The 25,622-nt window shown below is 42.1% G+C and overlaps 1 protein-coding gene and 1 long non-coding RNA gene across 13 annotated transcripts in view; one reads left to right on the top strand and one right to left on the bottom strand.

Annotated features, from left to right (window-relative positions):
• SGCD (sarcoglycan delta) overlaps positions 1 to 25,622 on the bottom strand; it is a 526,403-nt gene that overhangs the window by 9,747 nt on the left and 491,034 nt on the right. For all 12 annotated transcript variants that reach the window (XM_080554840.1, XM_080554843.1, XM_080554842.1 and 9 more), the window contains one exon: positions 934 to 1,057. In XM_080554840.1, the coding sequence (XP_080410966.1) occupies positions 934 to 1,057 (124 nt within the window). The remainder of the gene's footprint in view (positions 1 to 933; positions 1,058 to 25,622) is intronic.
• LOC308177485 lies at positions 1,081 to 23,701 on the top strand. The gene is made up of 2 exons (XR_013939161.1): positions 1,081 to 20,571; positions 21,850 to 23,701. It is a non-coding gene; the product is annotated as an uncharacterized lncRNA (long non-coding RNA).

Below are 25,622 nucleotides of genomic sequence, written 5' to 3'. Positions count from 1 at the left end.
AAAAACATAAAGGGAACTGCTTGCAGTCATGAAATGCCTTGGATTTCAATTGTGGTATATTAGGTAGGGTTTTTTGTTTGTTTTGCTTTGTGTTTTGTTGTTTTGTTTTAAAACCCTGGTCAGGCTTTGGAATATATTAAAATGCCAACATTTAGAAACGGCAGGAATCGCAGTAAGAATCCCAACCTGTGAATCACACCTAAGATAGGAAAACATCAGGCTATATTGGAGCTCTGCTGGTGACAGGTTTGTGTTTTATGGGAAGCCTCCTGCTGAGGCTCTCCTTGGGTTCCCCCAACATCCCCATCTTTCTTTTTTTTTTTTTTTTTTTTTTTTTGTGGTGGGATGAAGGAATGAGAACTGGTGTGCACATATTCGTGAGACACCAGAAGAGGCTTAACTCAAGACCTATTTTACTTTTGTTCTGTTATCAGTTTTAGTTATTCTCTCTTTCCCTTTAGAAGCTTCCCCAGTGTAACAACCTCTGTCTCCTAATATTCCCTTTCTTTCCAAAATGAAAACATCAGCTACAAAAGCTTTTCAGATCAATACAGGTGAATTAAGCTCTTCTTATAGAAAAATGTATGATAAAAGATTTAATTATGTTGGCCAAGTAAATCTTGTTTTAAAGTGACAAGGAAACAAAGAATTTAGGAGCACTGTGTACTTTACAGCTGCATAAATTTGCTTGAACAACAGATGCTATTATCCAAGCACTTTAAAAATAATGAATCAGCCTTCTCCACAGAGCGAGCCTTGTTTGCATATGATATGTTCAATCACTCCTAGCACAACCTAAGCTATGAAGGCTGCTTCACCAGTGCTTTTAAATGACTGTTTCAAATGGAGCTGCTAAGTGAATCTGGAGGTTATAAATCTGCAGATCTGTGGCTTGCTTTGCTTTTGCCATAAGGCTTGACACTCTTCGCTTACCTCTCCATCTTTGGATTCCAGCCTGAGCTCTGTCCTGCATGTGGCTTTCAAGCTGCCGGCCTCAGCGTTGATCTCAATGCCTTTCGGAGCCTCCATCACCAACGCGCGTGTAGGTGATTCCAGTCTGCAACAGAAAAGGGAGTTACAGAGCCTGCTGGGTTTGATGTGCGTGCTTAACCTCAGGCTTGAACAGCCTGGCTGGCCATTGCAAGGCAGCTTAGGACCTACTGAAGTTCAGATCCATGCCTGGTTTAGTCAGTGGAAAGCAATCATATTGAAGAAATCATGGTAAAATACATCACAAATTCAATCTGCTAACAATTCACATCAACTTTGCTATGCCATAAATTCTGGAATGAGATGCAAGGTGCAATAAAGCTTCCCCTGTGATCAACTCCCTCGTACACAAGCTCAGATTTGTAACTAATGAATACTAATGGGGGATATTAGCAAAGCAGCGTAGCTACACAGAGAGTGCAAGCACTTTTCTTCCTGAAACCACTGCTTAAACAGGAACAAATTCATTCTCATGACTCCCTATAATGTGAAGTATAGGAAGTTTAATGACATAAAAAAACTGATAAAAAAAAAAAAGAAAAAGAAAAAAGATGCAGACGCCCCCAAATTCTTTGTCCTCAGTCCTACGCTCACATCACAGTGCTCACAGCCAGCACACTCTGCAGTGCTTTGACCCCTCCTAACTGTGGATATGCCAGAGAGATCCGACAACCCTATTGCAGCACTGGCTAAACACCGCCAAACCTTTTAGTTCAGGCAATTGAGGTTAATGCTTTAAGATCTAGAAGTGCAAGGTTCAGTCTTTCTTGCTAATTATTCCTTCATAGGTCTTGTATTATACTTGTCTCTTCTCGTCTTTATAAAACAGTCTCTTATTACTTTCTGTGTTGAAAATAATAATAAAAAAAACATTTCACTCTCTTCAGGAATGTCCTCCTAGTTGATTTTATCACAATTTATTTACTGTACATCAGAAAATCCAGGCTATGGTCTCACCAGCTGAAGTGAGCAGGAAGACTTGAACCGAAAAGCCTCTGCTCGGAGTGCTTTGGTCAGGCAGCAGCGATCGCGGTGACAAAAGCAAAACTCAAGGGTAGAATCCAACACCCAGCTTTCTTGGGCATCTTTTAGGATTTGCTTGCATTACTGCAGCAGCACGTCAGCTGTTTCTCTGCTCTTCATATATAATCATTTGTGCCAGTAAGTGTATTCTTAAATGGACTCCTGCTGGTACTGAGACAACATTATGGGAGACAGGGAATTTGGCTGTATTTATTGCAGCCAACAGTTCAATAAAACAGAGGCACGGTTTCCTCTGTGTGGCACTTTCCAAGTTATGACTCTCCCTCTTGTTGGTGTCTTCATATTGCTGGGTTTCAAACACCTTCCCTTAAGACCCCAAACTCATCCGTAATTTCCTGGCTGACTCAACTAAACCTAAATTTCAGAGAAGTGAGGGATATACAGCCCAAGGAGCAAGCACTGTCTCATGGTTAGCAGCCTCTGCACAACTATTCTGAGATGCTTTTTGTTTGCTCTCCACAGGGAAGTTACATCCTACATAAACCTTCTTCTGATCCCTCTGCTGGTATCACCCCTTGGCTGTTTCCTGTATGAGGAACCTAAGGTTAAAACTGCTGGTACTCTTTTCTTTTTCTTTTCTTTATTTTATTTTTTATTTTTTTTTCCTGATTGAATTGCAGATTGCATAGAGGAAAAAAAGCCTGCAAGCCTGCAAAGAATGACTGATGTGAAGTAACGCTACCTGGGCTGTGATTCCCTCTGACCTTCCAATTGCAATAGCTGCCTTTCCAGTATCTGTTAGAATTTCTTTATGGTAAAAAATAGTCATAGCATACAGCCTTAGGGCTCTGGAACATCCACTCTGGTGGCTTTCATTACGGTGGCCGAACACGCTGTCCGCTCTACATTTTCACTAGAGATTTCTACCCCAGGATACAGCGTGCTCTTATCCTTGGTGGTACAGCCCACAAACTCGTGTCTACCCTGAAAACTAAGGACCCTCTGCTTGCACATTCCCTCCTGCTGTCTCTGCACCGGAGGCAGGATCCTCTGGAGGAGAAGCAGGTGGCTGGGGCCAGTAATGTCTTAAGTCACTGTAGCCAAATTCACCAGAGGATGTGTCCAAACCCCAAGACAGCTCAGCTAATCCGAGGATAAAATAATTCCCAGGAACCATGGCCAGACAACTCTTCAGCTCTCCAGCATCCTAGTGGCTCTTCAATTTCTTTGATGTCTTGGCTGTCTCAACATATTTGTTCATCTGTTAATCTTGTAGCTCCTCTGCCCACTGAGAAATAAATCTTATAAGTGCAAAGCAGCGCTCAGACACCACAGTGCAAATGCACTCATCTGCAGCAGCAGCACTCGAGTCCGGCCCTTTGCGGGAGCAGCCTCTGACTCCCCCACCAGTGCTCTGCTGGAGCGTGTGAGGGGCTGGGAAATAGGAGAATAATTTCCCATGATGGGGGGATCGAGAGGGGACCTTCTCCTTCCATACCTTCCCTTATGCACACAAGTCCTTGTAACACCAAAATGAGTTAAATCTGTGCTTTGAACAAGCTAACAAGCGCCTGGGAGTCTATTAGATAACATTGCCCCAAAGTTTTAATCTCTTTTCATGTCTAACAAAGAGAGTGAGTTGTTCTCCGTCCTCCACCCAACAGAATCCTACAGGCAGGATAACCGCACCTTAAAAACAGTAATGAAAACCCATGCAACTTTAGACACATCCTAGTCCCTACAGAGCTTCTTGAACCCTGGAGACACATATATTCCTCTCGAGCATCTCCTGATAGTCCCTGTTGTGACGTGGGACAACCATTCAACACCAGGGCTCTGCTGGTGGTCCGTAACCCACTGACTCCCTGCAGCCCCACGTGTGTTTTTAAAGTTAGCTGAGCTGAGCCCCCCACTCTTGTCATCCTAAATCACTAATTCAGACAGCTGCAATTTTGCTGACACGCTGAATTAACCAAAATCCATCCCTTTAATACTAAAAATATCATTTTGAAGCCCAGAGCTTTTTTTTTTTTTTTTTTTTTTTTTTTTTTTAAAGAAACTTAAAACTATGGAAATGAATGCCAGTACTTGAACAGCAAAGTGCAGCTCTTCCAGTGCTGAGAACCTTGTGCTTGCAGCCTGAGTGGTTTTGTACTTATGCTGTGGGTTTGAAGCCTGACTCTTCTCTCTCACACCTGTCTGACAGCGGTGTAACTCTATCTGCTTGCAAAGGACTTTTGTCCCAATTTATGCTACTGTAAGCAAGGACAGAAAGGTCTTAATAAAGTTTTCTTTGTCATTAGAGGGGCATATGATTGCAAGGGATTTAATTTGATTATTTTCTGATTTCCTGAATGAATCCCTGAGACAGCTGTCTTTAAACCAGGAGCTGAAAAATCTATGCAAAGCCAGAGAAAGCATTTGAGGAGTTTATGCTCTAGGGGGTTTGAGTAATGTTTACCGAATACTTTCATTTAAAGCAAGTGTTTAAGAGACATTCTGCTTACCTAATTCTGTCTTCCAGAGCAGAACCAATTTGGAGATTAATAATGAAAGAAAATGATTTAGCGATGAACAGATAATTTGTTCAAAATCAACATTTGTTTTTCAGTATGATACTCTGGAGTTTTCAGTAGGATTCACATCCGGCTGGGTGTTAGCCTGTACTTACAGCAGTAGGCTGGAAAGGTGGCTGCATGAATATAGATTGTTTCATTATTTGCTCCTGCTCTTGAATTTTCCATCCCAGCAATTGGCACATAAGCCCTTTTTATTGACCATGGGTGGTGCTTATTTTTTGCTCCAGTGTCTTGAAGACCAGCCTCTGACCTCTCTGCCTGAGCTGTGCAAAGAGGGTAAGTTCACTGCTATCCACAGAGTTACGCTGATTTCCAAACATGACAAATTCAGAACCGAGATAAACTGCTTCCGCCCACTGCCATAAAGCTGTTCCCGTCCCAGCTACCAACCTCCTGGTAGGTGGATGAAGGGTCTCCTGTCTGGGTGATGACCTGCATCAGGGGAACCTTTCTTATGGGTCCCTGGGTTTCACGCAAGCCAAAAATTTTAAAAGGAAAGTAAAAGTAAAAAAGGAAAGTAAAAGACACAAGTAATAGGATTTTCAAAGCTATCAAAAAGCCCACAGTCCACGATCTTATTACACCAGGCATCAGGTACTTTTGAAAATCCCATTGAGCATCTAAATGCCATAACAAATCTGACCCTTAATCTCACTTTTTAGTTCTGCAACAGAGGTAATAGCACTTCCCAACTCCACGGGGAGAATGAGAAGAAAAATATATTAGTGGTTGTGAAGCGGTTACATACTGTAATAACTGAGGCCAGGTAAGTACCATAGCCAAAGATAGATGGCTGGCAGATGGATAACTGATCTTTCCAAAGCTGCAGTATTAAGCTCTTGCCTTCATCAAAAATACCGTTCCTCCCACTGAGCACACTTGGCCTGCATAGCAATGTGCAGGATGATGTATGCAGGGGAAGCCTTCCTCCAGCTCACCATGCCTAATGGACAGTGCTAAATGTGCCTCTTAAGCCCTCTTACTCAAACCTATCACCACAGCAGCTCTGATTTTAAAGAGGTTGATGGCTTGTGTGCATCTGGTAATGAACCCCTCTCCGGCTATCGCTGGAAGTTCTGTGGTCCTGAGAGTCAGCAGGAGAGCAAAATTTTTGGTGCCATCCCCACTTTGTTTTGAAAACTTCAGCAATAACTTAAAGGAGGTCAGCATATGAGTTTGTATTGCGGTTCCAGTTAAATTCATTCTCCTGGAAAGATCATTACTTGCCCAGATTTCTATGTTTCATTTCCTTCATCATAAACAGCCATATTAATCACTCCAGCAGCATGGATTATATTTCCTTCTTGTCCCTCTCCTTTCCTCACTCCCCTCCAGAATAATCCATCGCTTGCCTTACGATTATGAATGACCTTTTGAATATGGGGAGAAGAGAGGATATTTCGGATGTGAGGGCAGTAACACTAGCAGCTAGGGGCTGCTCATGTGCTTCCAATAAAATGGATATCATTTCCTTAAAAAAAATAAAAGTTTAATGTAAATAGTTCAGTGGGAAAATACTCATTTGGGCCCAGCATTGATACAAACAGGGCTTGTAATTCACTGGTAAAATACAAGGAATGGCCTCAAGCTTCAGAAGTTCTTGTCCCCAGCAGGGGATTTTTTTGCATTAGCCACAAACTTGCTTGCAGTGTGGAAATGGAAAGAGAAGTTTGCTCTCAGGAGGTGAGGAGCATATGATGCAGCAGTGTGGTAACATGAGCTAATTTAATTTTGCTTAGAAACCTCTGGACTGAGAATAGAGCATGTATTACTGCAGCTGTAGCCCATTATTTCTAATGACTCTAATTATTTCTTATGGTATCCATCTGACCAGCTATAAGATTTCACATTGAGCATAAAATTAGCCAATGTTACCACTGTGTCTGCTTACATCTCATACAATTGGTAAATTATGCTAGCAAGTAAATGTAGAGCTCCATCAATTTGCTGGTAATGAACCAGTATCTCAGGCTGAAATTTGTTTTCAGTTTTAACTCCCTTGTTTCGATGAAATCAATGGGATCACCTATTCCCAGTGACTTATACTTCTGACTCCATTATTTGTGTTATCTTACACATATCTATTTATAGAAGAAAACACGATACTTTTTTCTCCATTAATTGGAAGGTAATTAGCTTTTACTGAATTGAAAAGAAACCATGCTAAATTTCAATTTCCAGAATGCTTTTAAACTTATTATTTTTTTTTCATTGCCTTAACTCTGCTTCGTAGTGGAACAGAAAATGTTTGACAGAAGAAATAAGTGGCTGGATCTGGGTCTCACCTGGTCAAAACCTAACCTGAAGTTCAAGCAAGATCTTCTAATCTTACATGGAGCAAAAGGCTCTGCTGTGAGCAATTCACTTCTTGCCCAGACTTCCTTTCTCCTGGAAGAGACTGCTATTTCATGAGAACAAAATGAGCTAAAATATGGTAATGACACCAAGCTTAAGATAAAATAGGAAAAGAGAAAAAGAAAAAAAAAAAAAGGAGCTGGCCTTGGTACATCAGAATGAATTGTTAAAATAAAAAGAAGAAAATACACAATCTCTCTCTCTCTCCCTCTCTCATTCCTAACCAACATACCAAAATTTTGACAAAATATGTTGTCGCATATGGCACAGTACAAAAGCAGCAAGTACTCTGAAAGCTTACAGACGTATCATCACTAATAATAAAATATGTATCCCTGTTATTTATTCCCTAGCATTGACATAAATCTTGTTTTCAATTACACTTTAATGAAGCACACCAATTACTGTTTGAATGGGGACATCTGATTATAGTCTCAATCAACAGAAATAAATCTTGCTTATGAAAGGTTTCCAGGGTATTTTCTTTAGGAACATTAATTATGGAAGTAAACAAGGATATATTATTATCACGGCACTCAATTGTAAATCCCGGCTCTAGCTGTAAATACTTCTTAGTTTGACAGCAGGCATCACAATACAGTTTCCAGTGTTCATGCTGCAAATCTGTTAAGTGACAATTCCAGAGCAGCCATATTCTAAAATAGATTTTTATGGCCTGATTTTTAGCCCATCTAATTCCTAACATGATCTAGAGGACAATGAATGAGAATTCTTTCAGCTATCATGCACAAACCATGGTTAATTCCTAAGGAAAATCCAATTAAACCTGTCAGAGACCTGACAGGAGCAGAGGTCTAATGATGCTTTATTGGAAATTACACTTTTCTAATTGAGCCAGAGATAACTCTGGTTCAAATGGCAAGGGGTGCAACAACTTGCTTCTCTGTATTTGGACAACACAGACAGTAGGGAGATTTTTGTACAATGACGAGTGAAGAGAAAGGAAAAGAAATTGAGAAAATAATGTGAATTGCCCTTGTGCTTAAAATTTGAGCTGCAAATATTGTGTTTAGTGAACTTTTCCTAAACAGAGTCCATGCTGAAATAATACCTTTCTGACAATATAACGGAAATACCTTAAACTCCTTCAGAGTTTACGATTCTGGGAGGAAGAGTAATTGAGTAACATGAGCAGCTTGAAACCATTACGAAGACGCTCAGCTAATATTGAAAGATTTGAGTGGGTCTAGAAAAATGAGAAACCAAAGAAGTCTGGAGGTGCGGTACAGCTCACAGGAGCGCGCTGCTGGCAGAGCTAAGTGGGAGAGAAGCAGCTTTCATTTCCCTCTGAAAAAATATCATCCCTCAGCAAAAGGAAAAATTTGAGCATGCCATTCCTCCAAGAACACTGCAAGTCCCCTGTTGTAGTCTTCCAGGACACTTTGCATACACATAATATAGCTGCAGCTTATTCAGAGTACTAAAAAGCAGTAAAAACAGAAAAACATGGATGAATCAAAATACAATTGTAAAATCTTTGCGACTGCCTACTGTGCTACGGCATTGGAATTGCTGAAGGAGATGAAGGAGATGTAATTATGCAAAGTTGTCCTAAACGTTGGTGTTTCTTTTTAAAGTAATCTCTGAAATGGTATACAAGAAGCCAAATATAATATTTAGTGGACAAAAAGAGAGATCAAGCAGAAGATATCAAATTAGTCTAGGGAGAAAAAAATCGTGTAATACTATTGAGATCTAGTTTCATTATGAACTAGCAATGGGGAAGTGGTGAAGGTTAGAAAGTGTCAAAGAAAAAAGTACGAGATTAATGTTTAACGAAGTAGAGGAATGACTGAGAAAATTAAAATCATCTGGATAATTAAAAAATTCTGTTGCTTATAAATCAAGGAAGGAAATTATCATAGAAATTGGGAGACAGTACAAAATGATGTGCAGTAAATACAGATGTGGTAGAAGACGATGATGTGTTTAAGTGGGCAGGAAAGGGGATGAGGGATGCAAAATGAATCGTTCCTATTCTAAGTGTAGAGACGACTGCAACGACACTCCCCTCACCCGGTGGGTTGTGAGCAGATTGGTCTTGCTCCGAATCCCTACTGTGCCTGACAGACCTGAGCAGAGCTGTCTGCAGGATTACCTCCATCCTGCCGTGCTCAATCTTTCAGCCTTAATTGATAAGCTCGAACACCCAGAGCCATTATGGGGCCAAGTGGTGGGAAACCTCCACGCAGCCAGGGCTGGCTGTGGCCAGAAGCAGCAGCAGAAGGGCCAGGGGCCGCATCCTGAGCAGGTACAGCCCGGTGGGTGCCGACGCTGGAGGCACGGTGACAATTTTCACTCCTTGGCAGAGGTGTTATCAGCTGGGAGCATGGGGGTGACTGATAAAACCGTGGTTGTAGGTGGGACTGAGAAGATCCAGCCTGTAGAATATAGCCCTGTATATCAATGTGATCCTGCCACAGGAGACACTATGAAATACAGAAGCAAAAAGTCTGCTCTGGCTGGAGGAAAAGCAAGGGACAGATGTCCCCTCTTCTGGCACAGTCAGAAGTGGGACAGTAAATGACATTATCACTGAGTAGTTGAGTACGAGCTGGGAACTAAACCATTGCACTCTTAATGATGCCCTTGGCTGGAACTTAAGAGCCTGTTGTTGCTTTTATTACAAAAATCTCACCACCAAATGTCTCCTGGCACAAGGTTACATGGCCTGGGTCAAAACTGGTCAAGTAATGGCCTCAGGCTGGAAATTCCTTTGTGGAGGTGAGCGTTAACTGGGCAGTGCCAAGCTGTAGAAAGGCCATGCCTGCTGCCCACAGCTTCTTTGTGCTCTCGGCATGGCCAAGGGACAGCCTCAGGAGTCAGATGTGCCCCAGCTACTCCATAAACCACCTTCTTCTGCGTGTCTGCTATACCTTGTTATGTAACTTATTGCAATAAAATAAAACAAATTGAAACAAAATAAAATCCTCCTCCTGTCGGGTGCATTAATGAGCACACTCATTTCACACATGGACAAAATTAATTACTTTTTATGTTACCATAATTGCCTAAACCACAAATGCATTTTTCAGAAACAAAGGTTGGGCTGGTGTAAGTTTCTAATTACAGGTTGAAAGCTTCTAATTAAACGACATAAATTGGAAGAAACCTTTTCAGCCAGAATTACAGAAGAGGCTGCTAAGATTGGGTATTATCTTGATGTACTGTCACCCAGCCAGGGAGAAGATAAAGAAATAGAAACAGAGCACGGCAGCTCTTCAGCTGTGCCACTGGCACCGCTTAGTACCTAATATCATCAAACTGCTGCCATCAGGAACATGCAGAAGATGAGCACATCGCAAAGATGATTTGGGGAGCCACTAAGTTTCCTACTAACCCTGAGACACTTGAGTGGGGAGAGGGATAGCTGTGTTGTAGCCTGGAGGTAACAGCTGAGGCTTAAATGGTCTTTTTCCATTTCCAAAGGACAGAAGGACATTGATTTAAATAATAAGCCACACAAGGCATATTTTTCAGGCTAGGTTATTTCAAAGAGCTCTAAGGATGTCAAGTATGAAAGGCTGGCAAAACGCAGCATGACTTGGGCAGTCAGAGAGCAGGGTGCATGAAGGTATGCTGGCTCCAAGACACCCCCATCACTCTGCAAGATTATAGTAAATTGGATCTGGTCTATGTGAACGGGCACAAGTGGTGTATTAGCTCTTGGAGCACGTAATGAAGTTTATGTTGGCTTCTGGATGGCTGCAGGAGGACAACTGCTACCTGAATTGGCATATAATTAGAAAATCCAATGGAAAGATGGTACTTGAGTCAGATAAAACTTGCTAGATTGACCCATTAAGTATTTATTAACCTAGCTATATACTTTGGGGTGACTTTAATGTGCAGTACAGGCAGCCATTGACCACTGAATCAATTTGGGCCAACTCTCTGCTCCTTCCAAGGCTTGCTTTTCTGTCCTACTTCAGAAGAAGACTGTATGATGCAGATTTTTTATCTTCTTTTTTTTCTTTTTTTTTTTCTTTTTTTTTCAGGGTGTTAAATAACCCTACTAAGCATGCTGTCACTGACAGAGAAAAATCACTTTCTCGTGATAACCCAAGTACTCAAATGATAGGGTTACTGGCAGGGGTGCAGTGCTATGCAAATATTGCAGTCATTATCACCAGTAGTTTGCATGCAGTCTTCTACACTGGGACTGTTTTATGAAGAGAAGAAAGGTTGATCCAGATTTCCATTTTAAAATTCTTTTTGAAGTCTATCTATCATGGGATTTTTACATGCCATTTGGTCAGACATGAAGGAAACGGGTCAGGTAGATTAAAGTCTTACGTGGACAGTGCACAGGTACAGCCTACAGTGCTTTCTGCAGTGCTGATTTATTTTTTCGCTTCCTTGATGATTTATTCTATTCCTTCTAAAAAGATTGGACTTAATAGTAAATTACTTACAATAAGAAATACAGAGATACCACAACTAGAAAGGATTTGAAATGGTAGAATATAAAACCTGCTGGAAAAGAGGTGTGTCTGCATGCATCATATACTTGGTGGTGATATCCTTTGGAAACACGTACAGACTGCCGTAAGTGGATTTGAAGAGCTTATTTAGCATGACAAATTGGCTACAACCTGGTGGCTATTTCTGAAAACCCATTTATAGACCTTCAGACACTGATACTCCTGTGGCATATTCATTCATTGTACAGTCAATTTATAATGATTCCACCAAATTAAATCTTTATTAACAATCTTATTGACTCTGGTTTTGACTTTTTGTCCCCTCTTTTAATTAACTGCAGTAATGAGACAAGCAACATCCAATATAACAACTGACCAAACATTTTGTTTTAAACCTGCAGTTTATTTCAAGCAACTTCACAAAAAAATGAAGGCTGAATTCCTATTTGCTAAATGTCAATTTTCACACTCTGCTGAACCTTTTCTGAAGCATGTCAACCACAAATCTGTAGTCATTTTTTCCCCTCTGATCACAGCTATATAGAGCATGTAACAGATTTTCAGTTACTTTTCATTTTTATGCAGAAAAAGTACCATTTGCTGTCCCCAGTGTACTTCACAAAATGGTAAATACGCATAATTTGTAAATCTAAAGGGATGCATATGCCAAAGTTGTGGCCTCTTTCACAGTCACTATTTACACCAGCAATACAATTTTATATCTGCATGCATAAGGAGATGGGAATGACCCAAACTCCTCAAATACAACCCATTGCTATACAAGAATAGGGCTCCATCCAGTTGTCTTGTGTACTGGGCTCCTGCTCAGAACTAAGGAGGTGTTTCAACCTCCACCAGCCCCAGCAGATGGTTCGTTGACAGACTTCCTCTGTGATTAGAGGCACTCCTCATGTTTGCAGCTGAAATTCCCTGCCCCTGCCCTGCTGCCTGGCAGACCCAAAGCAGCAGCATTTAATCACAAGCATCCACACCCGTCCTAGTACAGGCGACTATGGCCATCTACAGAAGACTTGGCTACATGGAAAAGCAATACCTTTTACTGGGCCGATACCACTGTTGACCACTAAATTTCACCTAACTCTCCCATACTTATTGCTATTTGCTGAAGTTGGGATAGCAAAGTGGAATCACAAAATATGCTATCTATCTGAGTCAGGATACCACTACTTGATAAGGATTTAACCAGTATCCCTAGCATGATTTCTGGCATATAACAGCCTGGATATTAGTTGCTCATTCCTATATCAAACCTAGCTGACCTGTCTTTGAGAAAGATCGTTAATGTTTCATATGCGACCACGGACATAAGATTCCTCTATGTCCCTCTTTACATTATAGCACTGCTTCATAACCTATTTTGATAATACAGGAAATTTTCCTGTGAAGACTGTCCAACAGAGAACATGAATACATGAAAAATGAATACAACTTCTCTGGGGGAACGTCAAGAAAAAGCCAAGGAATGGGCAAGGCTGCTGAGGACAGAGAGTGAGAGAGAAGAAACACTCCTGTGTGTGACCATTTCCAAGCCACGCATTGGGCACTGTTGCCGTTTGGGCACTGAGGAGTTTTGCAAGGCAACGGGAGAGACAGGGAATATTCAAATAAGTTATTTTCCAAGCTCTTTGATAGCCTAGAATGAAAATCTTAAAGCCATTTGAGATTTCCAGCTAATTTCTTGCTTTCAAATATGCAAAGGAAAAATAGGTTGGGAAATGGTGCAGAGAAGAAAATAAAGGGATTGTGTGGGTGTGTGGAGGGAGGAATGAAGCACAGAGAGAAAGAGATCAAGCAATAAAAAAAAGCCAACTTTCTGTAAAAGAAAGTACAGAGATGTCTCCAAAGGGACTACTTTAATTCTAGGAATAGGATGTTTTGCAAATTCAAAGCATCAATTTATCTTTAGCTATAAATGAAACTGTTTTCTGTTTATCTTTCGCAAATAATCACTCCCAAGTAAAACATATGTTTTAAGGTACGGTTTGGCAGTCTTTCAAGAGAGATACGCTGGATGGTATTTTTAACTAAGAGACAGGCTGAACCCGGTGGTGGCATTTCACCATGGGAGATCACCACAGTGGCAGGGATGTAGGGAAACAACACTCCTGTCCTGCTCCATGTGGAACTGGGGGAACTGGGAACTACAAAGCAACACTACTTCACAGGTGCTTGTCTCAAGAAGCTGTGATCCCTGCTCTTGGCTGTTTACGCCAGCACCCATGCTGTAGATTACTGATCCTTGTTTTAAGGTATAGAAATCCGTTCTCCAGCTCCTTGGGTCAACACAGCCAAATGAGAAAATGTTCAACATTTCTTGACCTCCATGATGTTCCATCACTCCTTCCTTGGGCAAGTCTGCATTTTGGCTGTAATAACCTTCCTTGTATGACTTTTTTTTTTTTTTCTTTTCAGATAACAAAGAGACAATTACAGCTGCTAAGGGAGCAGGTCAAGCAGAGGTGAAATGAAATGGATTAAAAAAAATGAACCAATGTCAGAAAAGCCTCAGTACCCCTCAGTGGCATAATCACTTCCTAGAACAGGTTTTTAGCTGGGAATTTCATTTCCTTCTACTCTATTTTTTGTTTTTAAAAAGAGAGGCAGGCAGGGAGGAGGACTGGCTTTGCGGTTGAAGCGCTGAAATTCAATTTCCAGCCCCATGATGAACTGCCTTTGTGACCACAGGTGGGCATGTTCAGTGCTCCCTGGGTTTATTGCAGTGTAGCAGCAGTGGGCATGGCTCAGCACAGCCCAGGAGGAGTAATATACCCTTCTCCTCAACACAGCAAAGTGATACAGGCAACTCTTCACTGCTGATTTCTCCTAGTACCCAAGCCAACTCATTAAAAAACTTTCTCATAGAAGACTGCCACCTCCACTGCAGAGCATGGCCCTAAACCACTGCCTCCACACGGAACTTCACCAGATGGTTTCACGTAGTGGGAATGCTCCCAGGTAGACAGAGGTAACCCCACTGACTTCCTAAGTGCTGCCTTCAAAAGAAGTCAGTGGAGTTACCTTGGAAACATAACATTGGAAAGCAAATTGGATTCCAGACCTTTAATTCTTCCTTTGCCTGGCAAAAAAAAAAAAAAAAAAAAAAAAAGTGCAAGAGAAAAAAATAATCGTGGTTATTATACTGCTTCAAAAACAGCAATCAAAACTGTTAGTTTCTTTTTTTTTTCTTTTTTTTTTTTTTTTTCTCCAGAATTCTTTGGTTTTTCTAAATTGCCTGCACTCTCATGGTACCTCTCAGCAGTCACATTAACACTATGTATTGATTGTCTCCTTGGTAGGCAGCAGGAGGGAAAATAAACCAGGCAAGAACTTAAATCTGTTTGGGTTCCTCAAGCGCATGTGGAATCTGGACAATCTTCTGTGGGTGGCCACCGTCCTGCTGAAGCTTTCCTGCTGAAATTCCTACCACAGTCTCCATTCACATCAGTTGCCAAACACAGGCAACGCCAAGCCATCACTGAAGGCAGAAGCCAAGGTATCCTCCTCCCTTCTCTTTAAAATGTTGGTGCATTTCTATTCTTTCAAGCAAAAGGTGAATCACCATCTGTCACTATGACAAGTTTCCAAATGTTTCCTGCTTCCCATCGACACAGACGTGCTATACGCAACGGTTGGCACATCACACCCCTTGCACCAGAAACACTGAAATCTATCATTCCCTGCAACATCCCCATGTCCCAGCAGCCAGGAGCAGTTGATTCCTGCTCCAGAATAGTGAGTGCAGTCCTCGTGTTGTAGCCCCAAGGAAATGAGGACTTCTGTGTCACCTCCACGCACCTTGCTGAAGAGACACATTCAACGAGTCACCTGAAAAAATTAGTTATTTGGACACTGAATAGCAAGCCTACTGTATAAAGCTCAGAGAAATCTATATATCTGTATCAGAGAAATACAGATACTAACTTGCTGAGTCAAGGAAGGAGCTGGTCAGAAAATAGCGGGGAAGGTGATAATTGAATTTTCTTTCCTGTGTTTCGATGAGGAATTTGTGACATCTGCAGTTATTCATATGGCACAGTGCCGGCAGTCAGAGGTGGAGTGCTGACCGGGGCCCATTGCTGGTTAGGGAATTGCGGTGGATTGATGCCAACTGCATGTATTTGGAGAGTTTCCCAAAGCTTATACGTAGACACAAGTGAAGTGTTTCCTCTCTTCAGTTTCAGTGTCAGCTCTGGCAGAAATCCCCATAGCCGATTCCCTGTGGAGGAAGTCTCACAGCTCCCAGATTCCTTCATCTGCATGCTTTTCAGTGGAATATCTTCCCCAGGGGGAAGGCAGTGCTTAGAACTGGTTACCTCCTGTCCCCCTCTCCAACACATATAAGGGATGTACTCAACATTCATGACTCACCCCAACGATTCCCACAGACCTCTCTTTTTCCTTCTGTACTACTATAGAGCAAGTGACCTGCCCTCCTGCAGCCTGCAGAGCGCTGAGCACCTCTGCAGGGATGTCAGGATGTGCTGCTGCCTGCCCAGGGCTGCACGGCGCAGCGGGGGCTGGCAGGGTGCAGCTCTCCATCAGGGATGCAGAGAGAAACCTTGGGGGCAGGTTTTGTCCAACATTACTGATGCTGACTACACTCTAGTATACTTCCACAGATGACAGTACATGGAGGATCTTTATCTCCTCTAAAGGATATCTTTTTTAAAGCAGTCACATCCTGACAGTCATGCTGCTTTAACTTTACTGCTCTAGTTAGAGGTATAATGTGGGGCGAGCTTCAAGAGATATAACTGGACAGGCCTGTTTTAATTGTTCCCACTAGACCTGTGCTCTGTGACCTTGGACATCTACAGAGCCATAAATACGAGCTTTGATTGCTGTTCCCATAGTGACTGGCAGGAAGAACACACTGGAGGGTGGACCAGGACTGCTTCAAGCAGGCAAGCAGCAACTGGAAATGATTAAGTTCAGAAGCTCTGGGGACACTAATGTCACTGCAGGCCAGTCAACCTGGAAGATAAACACTGCTGGGCACTGTGAAAAGGATTGTTATATTTGCTTTCCACAAAGACAGTGGACTATGTTACACTGTAGGCACTTGGCTTGGCAAATGAGACCTCTTCCGAGGCAAATTCTCCAGTCCTTTCTGCTGCTGGAGATGACAAAGCTACTAGTTGTGCCTGGGACTTCTGTGCTGGGAACACTTGCTGTCAAGGAGCAGGAACTCCAGCCCTTGAGCTCAGTTAAACCACGGGGCAGGCAGGCCTGATGGATGGAGAATGTTTCTACGTAGAACAACACTCGATGTGGGAGGCTAAATTATCCCACACAGTGCTGCCAGGTACCTGTGCTGTCCCTCTTCCAGTGCCAAAGCCAGTGTGGTTATTTCCGCATCGTGCACTCAGTGCTGTCACAGGGTTTGGTTGGGAAATGGCAGGATTCTGGCACCCTGCTCCAAAAGGGTAAAGGCCTGGTGGGTGCACTCAGGGACAGAAATGCAGCTTGTCCTGCCACTGTGACATCTAGCTCTCACTCTGCTTTGTGCTGTGAATACAGAAACAGAATTCAAATAGCTCTAAACTCTCCCATTTGAATATAAAAAAGGTAGTTTCAGGGAAGAAAAAGTGCAGACATGCTGGTGGCCTGAGCATATATAAAAGCAGCTTGGGAATATTTATATTAGCACAGTGCACAGCAGGAAAAGTATATCCGTACTAATGGCAAAGCTGCCAGTATATTTCTGAGTGACTTGCTTAATAGCACGGCATGGTGTGCTCACTGGCTGCCTGTCCACATGCTGCTGGGGCTCTGCACTCCACAGCTTCATCTGCTCCCTGGCGATCTGGGCCTGCTACATCACAGAGGAAGGGAATTTCCACATGGTCAAACCTGGCATTGCCCACAGATCACTCAAAGTTATAAGTCTGAAAAGCAACACAGCCTCACCATCTGCATGAGTGTATTAAGGTTTGACACTGGAAATATGGTTCACCACTGGAGTCACTCTACCATCCACGATAAAGCAATTATTCAGCTGGAAAGGAATGCTGAATCTATACTGTCTATATGCCTCGTACACTACCCAAAGTCTGCAATTCACGTATTTTAAACTTTTCAGAAATTGCTACTGTGGTAACTTTAATGCCAAAATAAACCAGACAAACCAATAAAAGTAGTATAAGGCATCACTTCTCCCTTGCTACTCATTTTCAGGACTTTTACACATACACACAGTTCTGTAAAACAAAAAACAACAAACAAACACATCAACAATGGTAATTCTGACATGTTTTTAAGATTACATGATCTCTTATTAGAAGCTTAGTGGCATGTCACAGGGAGACACTGTACCACTCTCATACAGTGACCGATTATCCTGGTCTCTTCCTGATGCATCTAGCCTTTCACTGAAAGTAGATCCCATCATTTTTCAAGTACTTGAGACAGATTTGCAAGGTCTGCACATTCCTATATAGTGACCACAAACACTTAAAGCATCAGCTATTTTTTCCAAGTTTGGTTCCTCTTTTTTGTTTATTTTTTAACCAAGTAGGAAGTGCCAGAATTGGCCAACATTCTTTTTTTTAAAAACAACCAGCTTGTGACCCTCTGATATTTACACAGTATATACTATCATATGTTGATAAATAAGTACTATAAAAAATGAATCTCTCAGATGCTCAAATGCCTTAAGCTACTTTTGGAAATGTTGACTAATAATGAATAACTATTGCCTGCTCTTCTTCACTCTTAATTTCTCTTGTACTTTGAGAAGGTGCACTTTTTAAACTATAGAAAATGACACTCTTAGGAAGAACTTTGCATTTTTCTGACTGCAGCAAACCATAGTGAGAGTGGCTGATGGGTTCTGATGGGTAACACATACACGAGCAGCCTCCCAGAATACTGTTCTCTGAAAAGAAGGAAATTCTTCAGAAGTGGCCAGGTTATCTCCATAAATCAATACCACACTTCAAACTCCTGACAGCTTCTAAAAATTAAGGGACAGCATTTTTAAGAATTGGTCCTACAAAACTCTTGTAGTTATTCTTTCAAACGAGCCATAATCTCCATTTGGGGAGTGAGAGAACCATTATGTACAAGCGTATGGTGGCTCAGTCAAAATTTCAGCCTAGCTCTTGAAGGCTGATTTTGCTATTCATCATTCTAATTAAAAACACAATGCAAACAAAAACAAACTTTTGTTTATATATGTATATAACGGAATGCTAAAACAAAAGAGCATTTTATTTGTTGTGGAATCCTTCAGTCACACTGGCAGGTTAGCCAGAGCCATTACCTACCACAGGCTAGACTAGGAAAGCCAGACACCACAGCAATAGTATGTGTTTTGCTTCCCTCAGAAACAGAGAACTAGCACCCAGCCAGAGGAAAGCTTCCTCAAAGGGATGATTATGAAAGCAACACTCTCTCTGGTATCGCACAGACATATTGACATACTGCACCAGTCAGGGAAACATTTTTAATGCGTATCTGTGCACCTTTGCCTGCAGAACTCCCATTGCATTGACACAGCTTCCCCTTTCATGGCACATCAGTTCACAAAGTATGATGCAACATCATTGAAAATGTGTACGTATCTATTAGAGGTTACAGCATAAAATATGCAGGCACCTTGAAATGAATTTCAGACTGTGACAGCAGGCAGTGACTGAATACATGTCAGAGGTTTATGATGAACTCTGGAGTGTCTTCATTTCAGAGGCAACATCCTTTTTTATAGGCATTTTTTATTGCTTGATTTATTCTTTATATCTGTAACTAACCTCTATACTCATAGATTTAGACTCCTGGTGTGGTGTTGCTTGAATGCCATGAATTTCAGAGCTCTGCAAAATTTTCTGACAAAGTCATTGCTTGGTCCTCTCTCACTGTTCAGAACAATCCCAATGGATGTCGATTAAATGATACCCCATTGCTGAACTAAGAACCCATAAAATCAAGACTTCTACTCGGTGTGTAGGTGCATCGTTACCTCATGACTTACATGGGAACTTTTTTTTTTTTTGAATAAAGGCAAAATATTGCCTGCAGGATATAGCTTGTCAAATACTAACACCAAACGCACATAGATAACACCACATTACCACAGTTTCTGTACTTGAAAAATGATAGTGAAAAAAGCCAATGCCTGCTTTATGACCTAAAGGTTTAGATTTGGTGAGGAGCAGAAAAACGTTGCTGGAACCTGGCACAGCCCTCTCAGAACGGGCTTTTTTGCCCTGCAAGAACAAGAATTGATCACCTCATACTGAGTCGTGTGGAGGGTTTAGACCGAAACGAACAGTGATTATGAAGGACTTAATTTTTGTTCCCTGAGACTATCTGTCTGAAATGTCATTTGTAATTAATTAGATATATATAAACCGGATAAAATTCCGGGTGATCACTCTGGAAGCACTTCAGCTTCCAGAACCAAACGCCTCAGGTTTATAAGAAAATGCCTTCCCCTGCCGTGGCGTTCTGCGCATGTGCACGCTGGGGGCCAAGCCACGCCTCCGGGGCGTCACGTCACCGCGGGCTGTGGGCCGTTGTGGCGGGCGTTGAGGGAAGGGGGGAGGAGAGGCCTCGGGTGTGGCGAGGGGCGGCCCCGTCCCGGCAGAGCCGGGCCTTGGGGCTGTTCCTGTGAAAAAAGGAAATGCAAGGAGATCGGGGGCAGGGGGAAACGCGCCCTGCTGTGTGTAGAAGAGCTGGTTCCAGACGCCTCATGTGTTTGTCAGCTCCCTGTGTGGAAGCTTGCTGGGGAAAAACATTCCATCCACACGGTGGTGTCATCAGCTGGCCCTACGGAGTCTTAGTTACCTGAATAAAAAGGCAATAACACGTTCAAGAATTCCGTCCTTTCAGTATCATGTCTTGTCCCATCCATTGCTGTAGCAGTGGCTTTCCCCATCGCACATAATAAATAAATAAAATAATAAATTAATTACTCTTAATAAATTAAAACCACAGTGTGCTGTGTGGTGTCAGTGGTTTATCTGGGGAATATCGAGAGATGTGGCACCACACACACCTCCCATCTGTCAGGTGTCTTAAAAAAGGAGGCTAATGAAAAACTGGTGAAGGGCCTCGAACACAAGTCCTGTGAGGAGCAGCTGAGGGAACTGGGGTTGTTTAGTCTGGGGAAGAGGAGGCTCAGGGAGGTCCTCATTGCTCTCTAAAACTGCCTGAAAGGAAGGTGTGGGGAGCTGGGGGTCGGCCTCTTCTCACAGGTAACTAGTGATAGGGCTAGAGGGAGTAGCCTCAAGTTGCACCAGGGGAGGTTCAGGTGGGAAATGAGGAGACATTTCTTCTCAGAAAGAGCAGTCAGGCATGGGAACGGGTTGCCCAGGGAGGTGGTGGAGTCACCGTCCCTGGGATTGTTCAAGGAAAGGTGGGACCTGGCGCTTAGGGATGTGGTTTAGTGGCTGACATTGGTGGTAGGCTGATGGTTGGACCAGATGATCTTGGAGATCTTTTCCAACCTTAACGATTCTATGATTCTATGATCTTTTAGAGACAGCTCCTCAGCTGATTTGTGTATGATAGCCTGTTTTCTAAAGAGACTTCTAATTGCAATATGAATTTATTACAAACCATTTCACATGCACACATTTTCAATCAACCATACCTTGTAGGCCATAAGAGAGAGAATTTAATTTCAGAAACCTTAGGAAGCAATAACAATCTTTAACCTCTGGCATCGCTTGAGAAGATACTGCATATTTTCAATCAAAATGAACAGCTCTAATAACCTTCTACTAATATCCATTTATATTTATTATTCCTTCATTAAAGTTAAGACACCAAATCCTTTATAAAAAAAAAAAAAACACTTCTTTTTCTGTCTTTTAAAATGTTTAATACTTAAGGAAGTGGACAGGACACGACATATTTTTATCACTGCCACACAGTTCAGCACTAGCAGCATAAACCCCTTCTGACTTGCTTTCTGCACTTATTATATCAAATATAAGCAGATTTTCACTGAGTTCACTGGCAAAGAACATCTCCTTACAGCAGCACATCCCTTCATTATCCAGCCCTCTCAGCTGTTTTCAAACCCACCAGGAGGCCATTTCCCCTCTGCTTTACAACCTCTTTTATGATCCTTGATGGCCTAAGTTTTTTTGTTTTGTTTTGTTTTGTGTACTTTCTTGCTTGATTCCCAAGTGTCACTTCATAACATGTCCTCAGCCAGTTGTCCCACAACCGTCCTTAATGACATGAAACCAGAGAAAGAGGGAGAGAATGTGTTTTCCTTTTTGTATTGTGAAAGACGAGAGAACTCATGAACCGATGTCAATTCAACACAACAGAAAGAGAATTGCAGCTGAGATGGAGAGTTTCAGCTGGTGAAATAGCTGCTGGGTCCCAGGAGCCTGACACCCGTTCGTGTTAATCTAACCCTGGGAGAAAATTCCTCTCCTTCTGCAGCTACTGCCCACACCCTGGGAAATTTGTTTCCCCTCTCTGGAGAACTGAGCTGCATTTCTGAATGTGTTTTTCAGGCTTTCTTGGAGACACCTACTTTATGGCTGTTATTGGGTTGTAATCACATTTCTGCTTCCTCATTTCCTGCATGAACCCAAAGCCATACAACACTGTGTGAAATACACGCTTATGAGATTGACTTCTTCTATCCAAGGTCACCATGTCCTCATACAGCTGAAGTGAAACAACATTATTTTATCTGCCAGCAAACCCATGTGTATGTATTGAGGTATGTATTTATAGCAGCCACATCTGCTGCTGGAAGAAATGGCGGCTGACACTTTGGCTTTCAAACCAGTAAAGCTCCACCTTTAATATGGTGCTTTCACGTTTGGTATCCATAACCTTTTCATTTTTTTTTTTTTAAGCTGGTCACACTAATCCCAATTCAGCTGGGAACAAGAACTGGGGACTGCCAATTTCAGAGGCATCATCAGAATCTGGAAATAAGACGGTGAAGTCCCTGGGCTCTCAACTTTTCTAAGATGGAAAAGAGAAAGAGGAACCACCTGCAAGCTTCTGCCTGTGCTGCTAGCACAAGTAGCTGATGCATTTCCACTTCCTCTCTTCATGGGGCATGAGCATGCAAAAGGGACAAGATGGGTCACCAACTGCCTCCAGTCTAACACCACTACGCCAACTCACTCCTGAGCCCAGAACGAGCACACAGATAATGGTCACACACTAATAATATATTATTATCCTTATAGACGAAGTAGAGAGCATGGGAGAAACTATGAGTTTTGTAGGGATCCCCAAAGATGCCAAGCGGGAATGGATGATGAGCAGGACCTGATTGCTCATGGTGGTACCTAACAGAACAATCCAACTTTCAGAAAACACCTTTGCTAGGTGGAAGAAATCCCAATGACGTTCCAAAAGAGACCTAGACAGAGAGGGATGATGCTTAGTAATGTTGGCCGTTAGCTGTGAGGTCCATCCAGCCTCTGACAGAAGCAGGCTGAAACAGGTTCTTGAGGAAGGTGCGTGAGAAGAAGAGCGAGAGTGTAATCCTTTTTATAATTCATCTGGTGTGCAGAACATCCTATGACAACAGGTCCACAACTTCATTATGCATTTGCTTCCCTTATTTACTTTATGGCTATCATCTGCTAATTCAACTGGAGGCCTGAGAACTTGCTCAGGATGGGCTAACTGGCCACCAAGACTGGTTTCCAGTGTGAATGCTTGCAGGATCTAAACATGATTAGCTCCACCACTTGTGGTTTGACACTTTCCATGCAGCATTTGTAAGGCATGTGTACAGAAAAAGTAAAGGATCCTGTTTTCTGATCTGAATCTGCACACATATTTTCAATTCCTGCCCATGGGAATTGCTATGATTTGCCTAAAGTCAAAATGACAGCCTCCTGTGCAATGCGTCTTACGAAGTGCAATGATGATATGGCGATTACTTCTGACGGTGGGCTTACATGGTACGCTGCAGAAAGCCAAGCAAGCCTCCTTCTTGCTCTAAGTACTGCCCTGCTGCCTAAGGGACACGGGTTTGACTCTTGAGTCATGTTTAGAAACGGGTTCTCATCAGACATGCACTGGGTCTGTGAGAGAGACAGAACTGAGTGCAAACACCATCTGAAAGCAAGGAGTGACATTCCTTTAGTATGACCTCAGCAATGCCGTTTGGTAGGAAATTCGTATTATTCAAAAAAGCCAGAGGTGCCACACAAACCCATGGGATAAATCCATGCTGCAAAATATAGTATGGATTTATATAATATATGAGGAGCAGAGCAGCAGCACACTGCACATTAAGAAGATAAAATCAGTTCAAGTAATGAGGAAACAACACAGCCACCCTGTTTGGCCTAAAGAAAACAACTCTATTACATATGACACATAAATTCAGAATAAAGATTCTGTAGGCACAGTGAATATTTATGATTTCTCTTAATAAGTATACAAAGTACTGCTTTCAAAAGAAAGAATCCCATTATAGTTATAGATACATTTTTCTTCTCTTTAATATAGTTATACAACAGCTATCAATTCCTCTCTCCAGTCTAAAGTACAATTAATGTTTTTGTACAAGTGTTCTTTTTAATCACAATGGTCTCATACAGCTCGAAGTACCTCGCTCACACTAAATAATAACTGTTATTGCCTTGATACAGCCAAGCCCTCAGGCATGAGCAGAAAGCAGTAGGAAACAAAATACCCTGCATCTTCTCACTCGAGCAGGAAAGCATCTAAACTGTCCTTTCCTATTTTGTACCAGGTTAATGAGGAGTCCATATTAAACACTCAGTTTTAAGGAAGCTGGTTGATAACTGCTGCTCTTCAGCAGTGAAACCCCAGCTGCGATTCCCATGCTGTGCTCTGCCTGGCTGCAGGAGCTGGCTTTGGTTTGCAAGAGGGCGTCCAGGCTCGCGTGCAAAGGCTCAGTGGGGAGATAGTCCTTCCTTAAAGGCAAGTACTGAGTGCTGAGTAAGGCAAAGATTTTTATTTTGCCTGCTTTGCTCTTCACTTCAGGCTTTAGAAATGCAAGATACACAGCTGGAGAGAAATATAAAAAGATAGAGAGAAATATTGAAGAAAGCCACGCGTTTTTCTACCCAAAAGCAAACATGGTGCTCAGTGGATTATATCCCTCTCATTTCTTTAAGATAAGAACTATGTTCAAAGCAAAATCTCCTCTTCTGAGCTATTCACTCATTTTGAACATGATTACACCCTAAATATCACACTATTTGCGAAGGAAGTTAAAGATGGGATTGGGACCACAGGTGGGTAAGATGCTTTCCTTGTCTCCTTTCTGTTTACTTCTGCATTTCATGCTCAAAATCCTTGGTGCAAATAGCTCTTTTCTAAGTACAAATATTATGATAAAACAATAGTTATTGAGACTCTCACAGGGTATTACAAATGCCACATCCCACACCAGCAGATTCACAGCCCACCACCTCCCAGTTACCCACGTTCATGCAGCACTGGGGCAAGGCTCTGCTGCAAGGCAAACACGTTGCTCACCTTGCACTGAAACAAATGCTGGCTTGCTGGCCCTTCTCTCTGGGTCGTTGTCTAATGATCGCTTTCAGGAGGCTTACGGCTGCAGTTAGTCAATAACCTACAGATCCCATTAAAGTCAACGCTGCAAAAATGGTCCTTAGAGCCTGCAGACCGGGCATTCCTCCTAGGGCACAAGCAATAAGGTATGCTGCTCCTGAACAGAGTAGTCCTGATTAATCATTAGCAAAATATAAATGAAAGGCAATGTCTTTTATAAACGTTTGTGTTGCAGAGGCTAGGGGGTATTTTTATCTTTTTCTCTAAGACCTTCCAAAAAAACATCACCTCAGGGAGCAGACTAAACTACTACCAGAAAGATACATTATGTTAGCTGGGTGTCGCCACATCCTTTTAATCAGAACACGGCCAATACTCTGTATTATATGAATAACTAATTAGTTTCTCAACTTATTTCCACAGATGTCATTAAAAAATCTATCTGAGGAATGTCATCTGCACTTGAGAGAAGGACAAGCATTGTAATTAAGTATTAAGCCATTTCACCAGTATGAGTCTGCCATGAAGTGTGAAATGGCTATAATTCACATTTTTAAGACCTTGCATTTATTAGCATCTATTTTCTACTCAAGGTTAGTGGTGTGCTGCACAGAGAGTTAAAAAAAGGAAAAACAGCTTACATTTTTGTTATTCAAGTGGATGGATGTGGATACGACTGTACAGATTACTAACACTGATAGGGCTTCTCTCAAGTCCCAGAGGACTTCTGGCTCATACAGCTTTCTGAACGGCACTCGAAGGTTAG

Source organism: Anser brachyrhynchus (genome assembly GCF_964034855.1).
Source record: "Anser brachyrhynchus genome assembly, chromosome: 14".
Lineage (NCBI taxonomy): Eukaryota > Metazoa > Chordata > Aves > Anseriformes > Anatidae > Anser > Anser brachyrhynchus.
The sequence above is the reverse complement of the archived record's forward strand: the minus strand, read 5'-3'. Positions and strand labels throughout refer to the sequence as shown.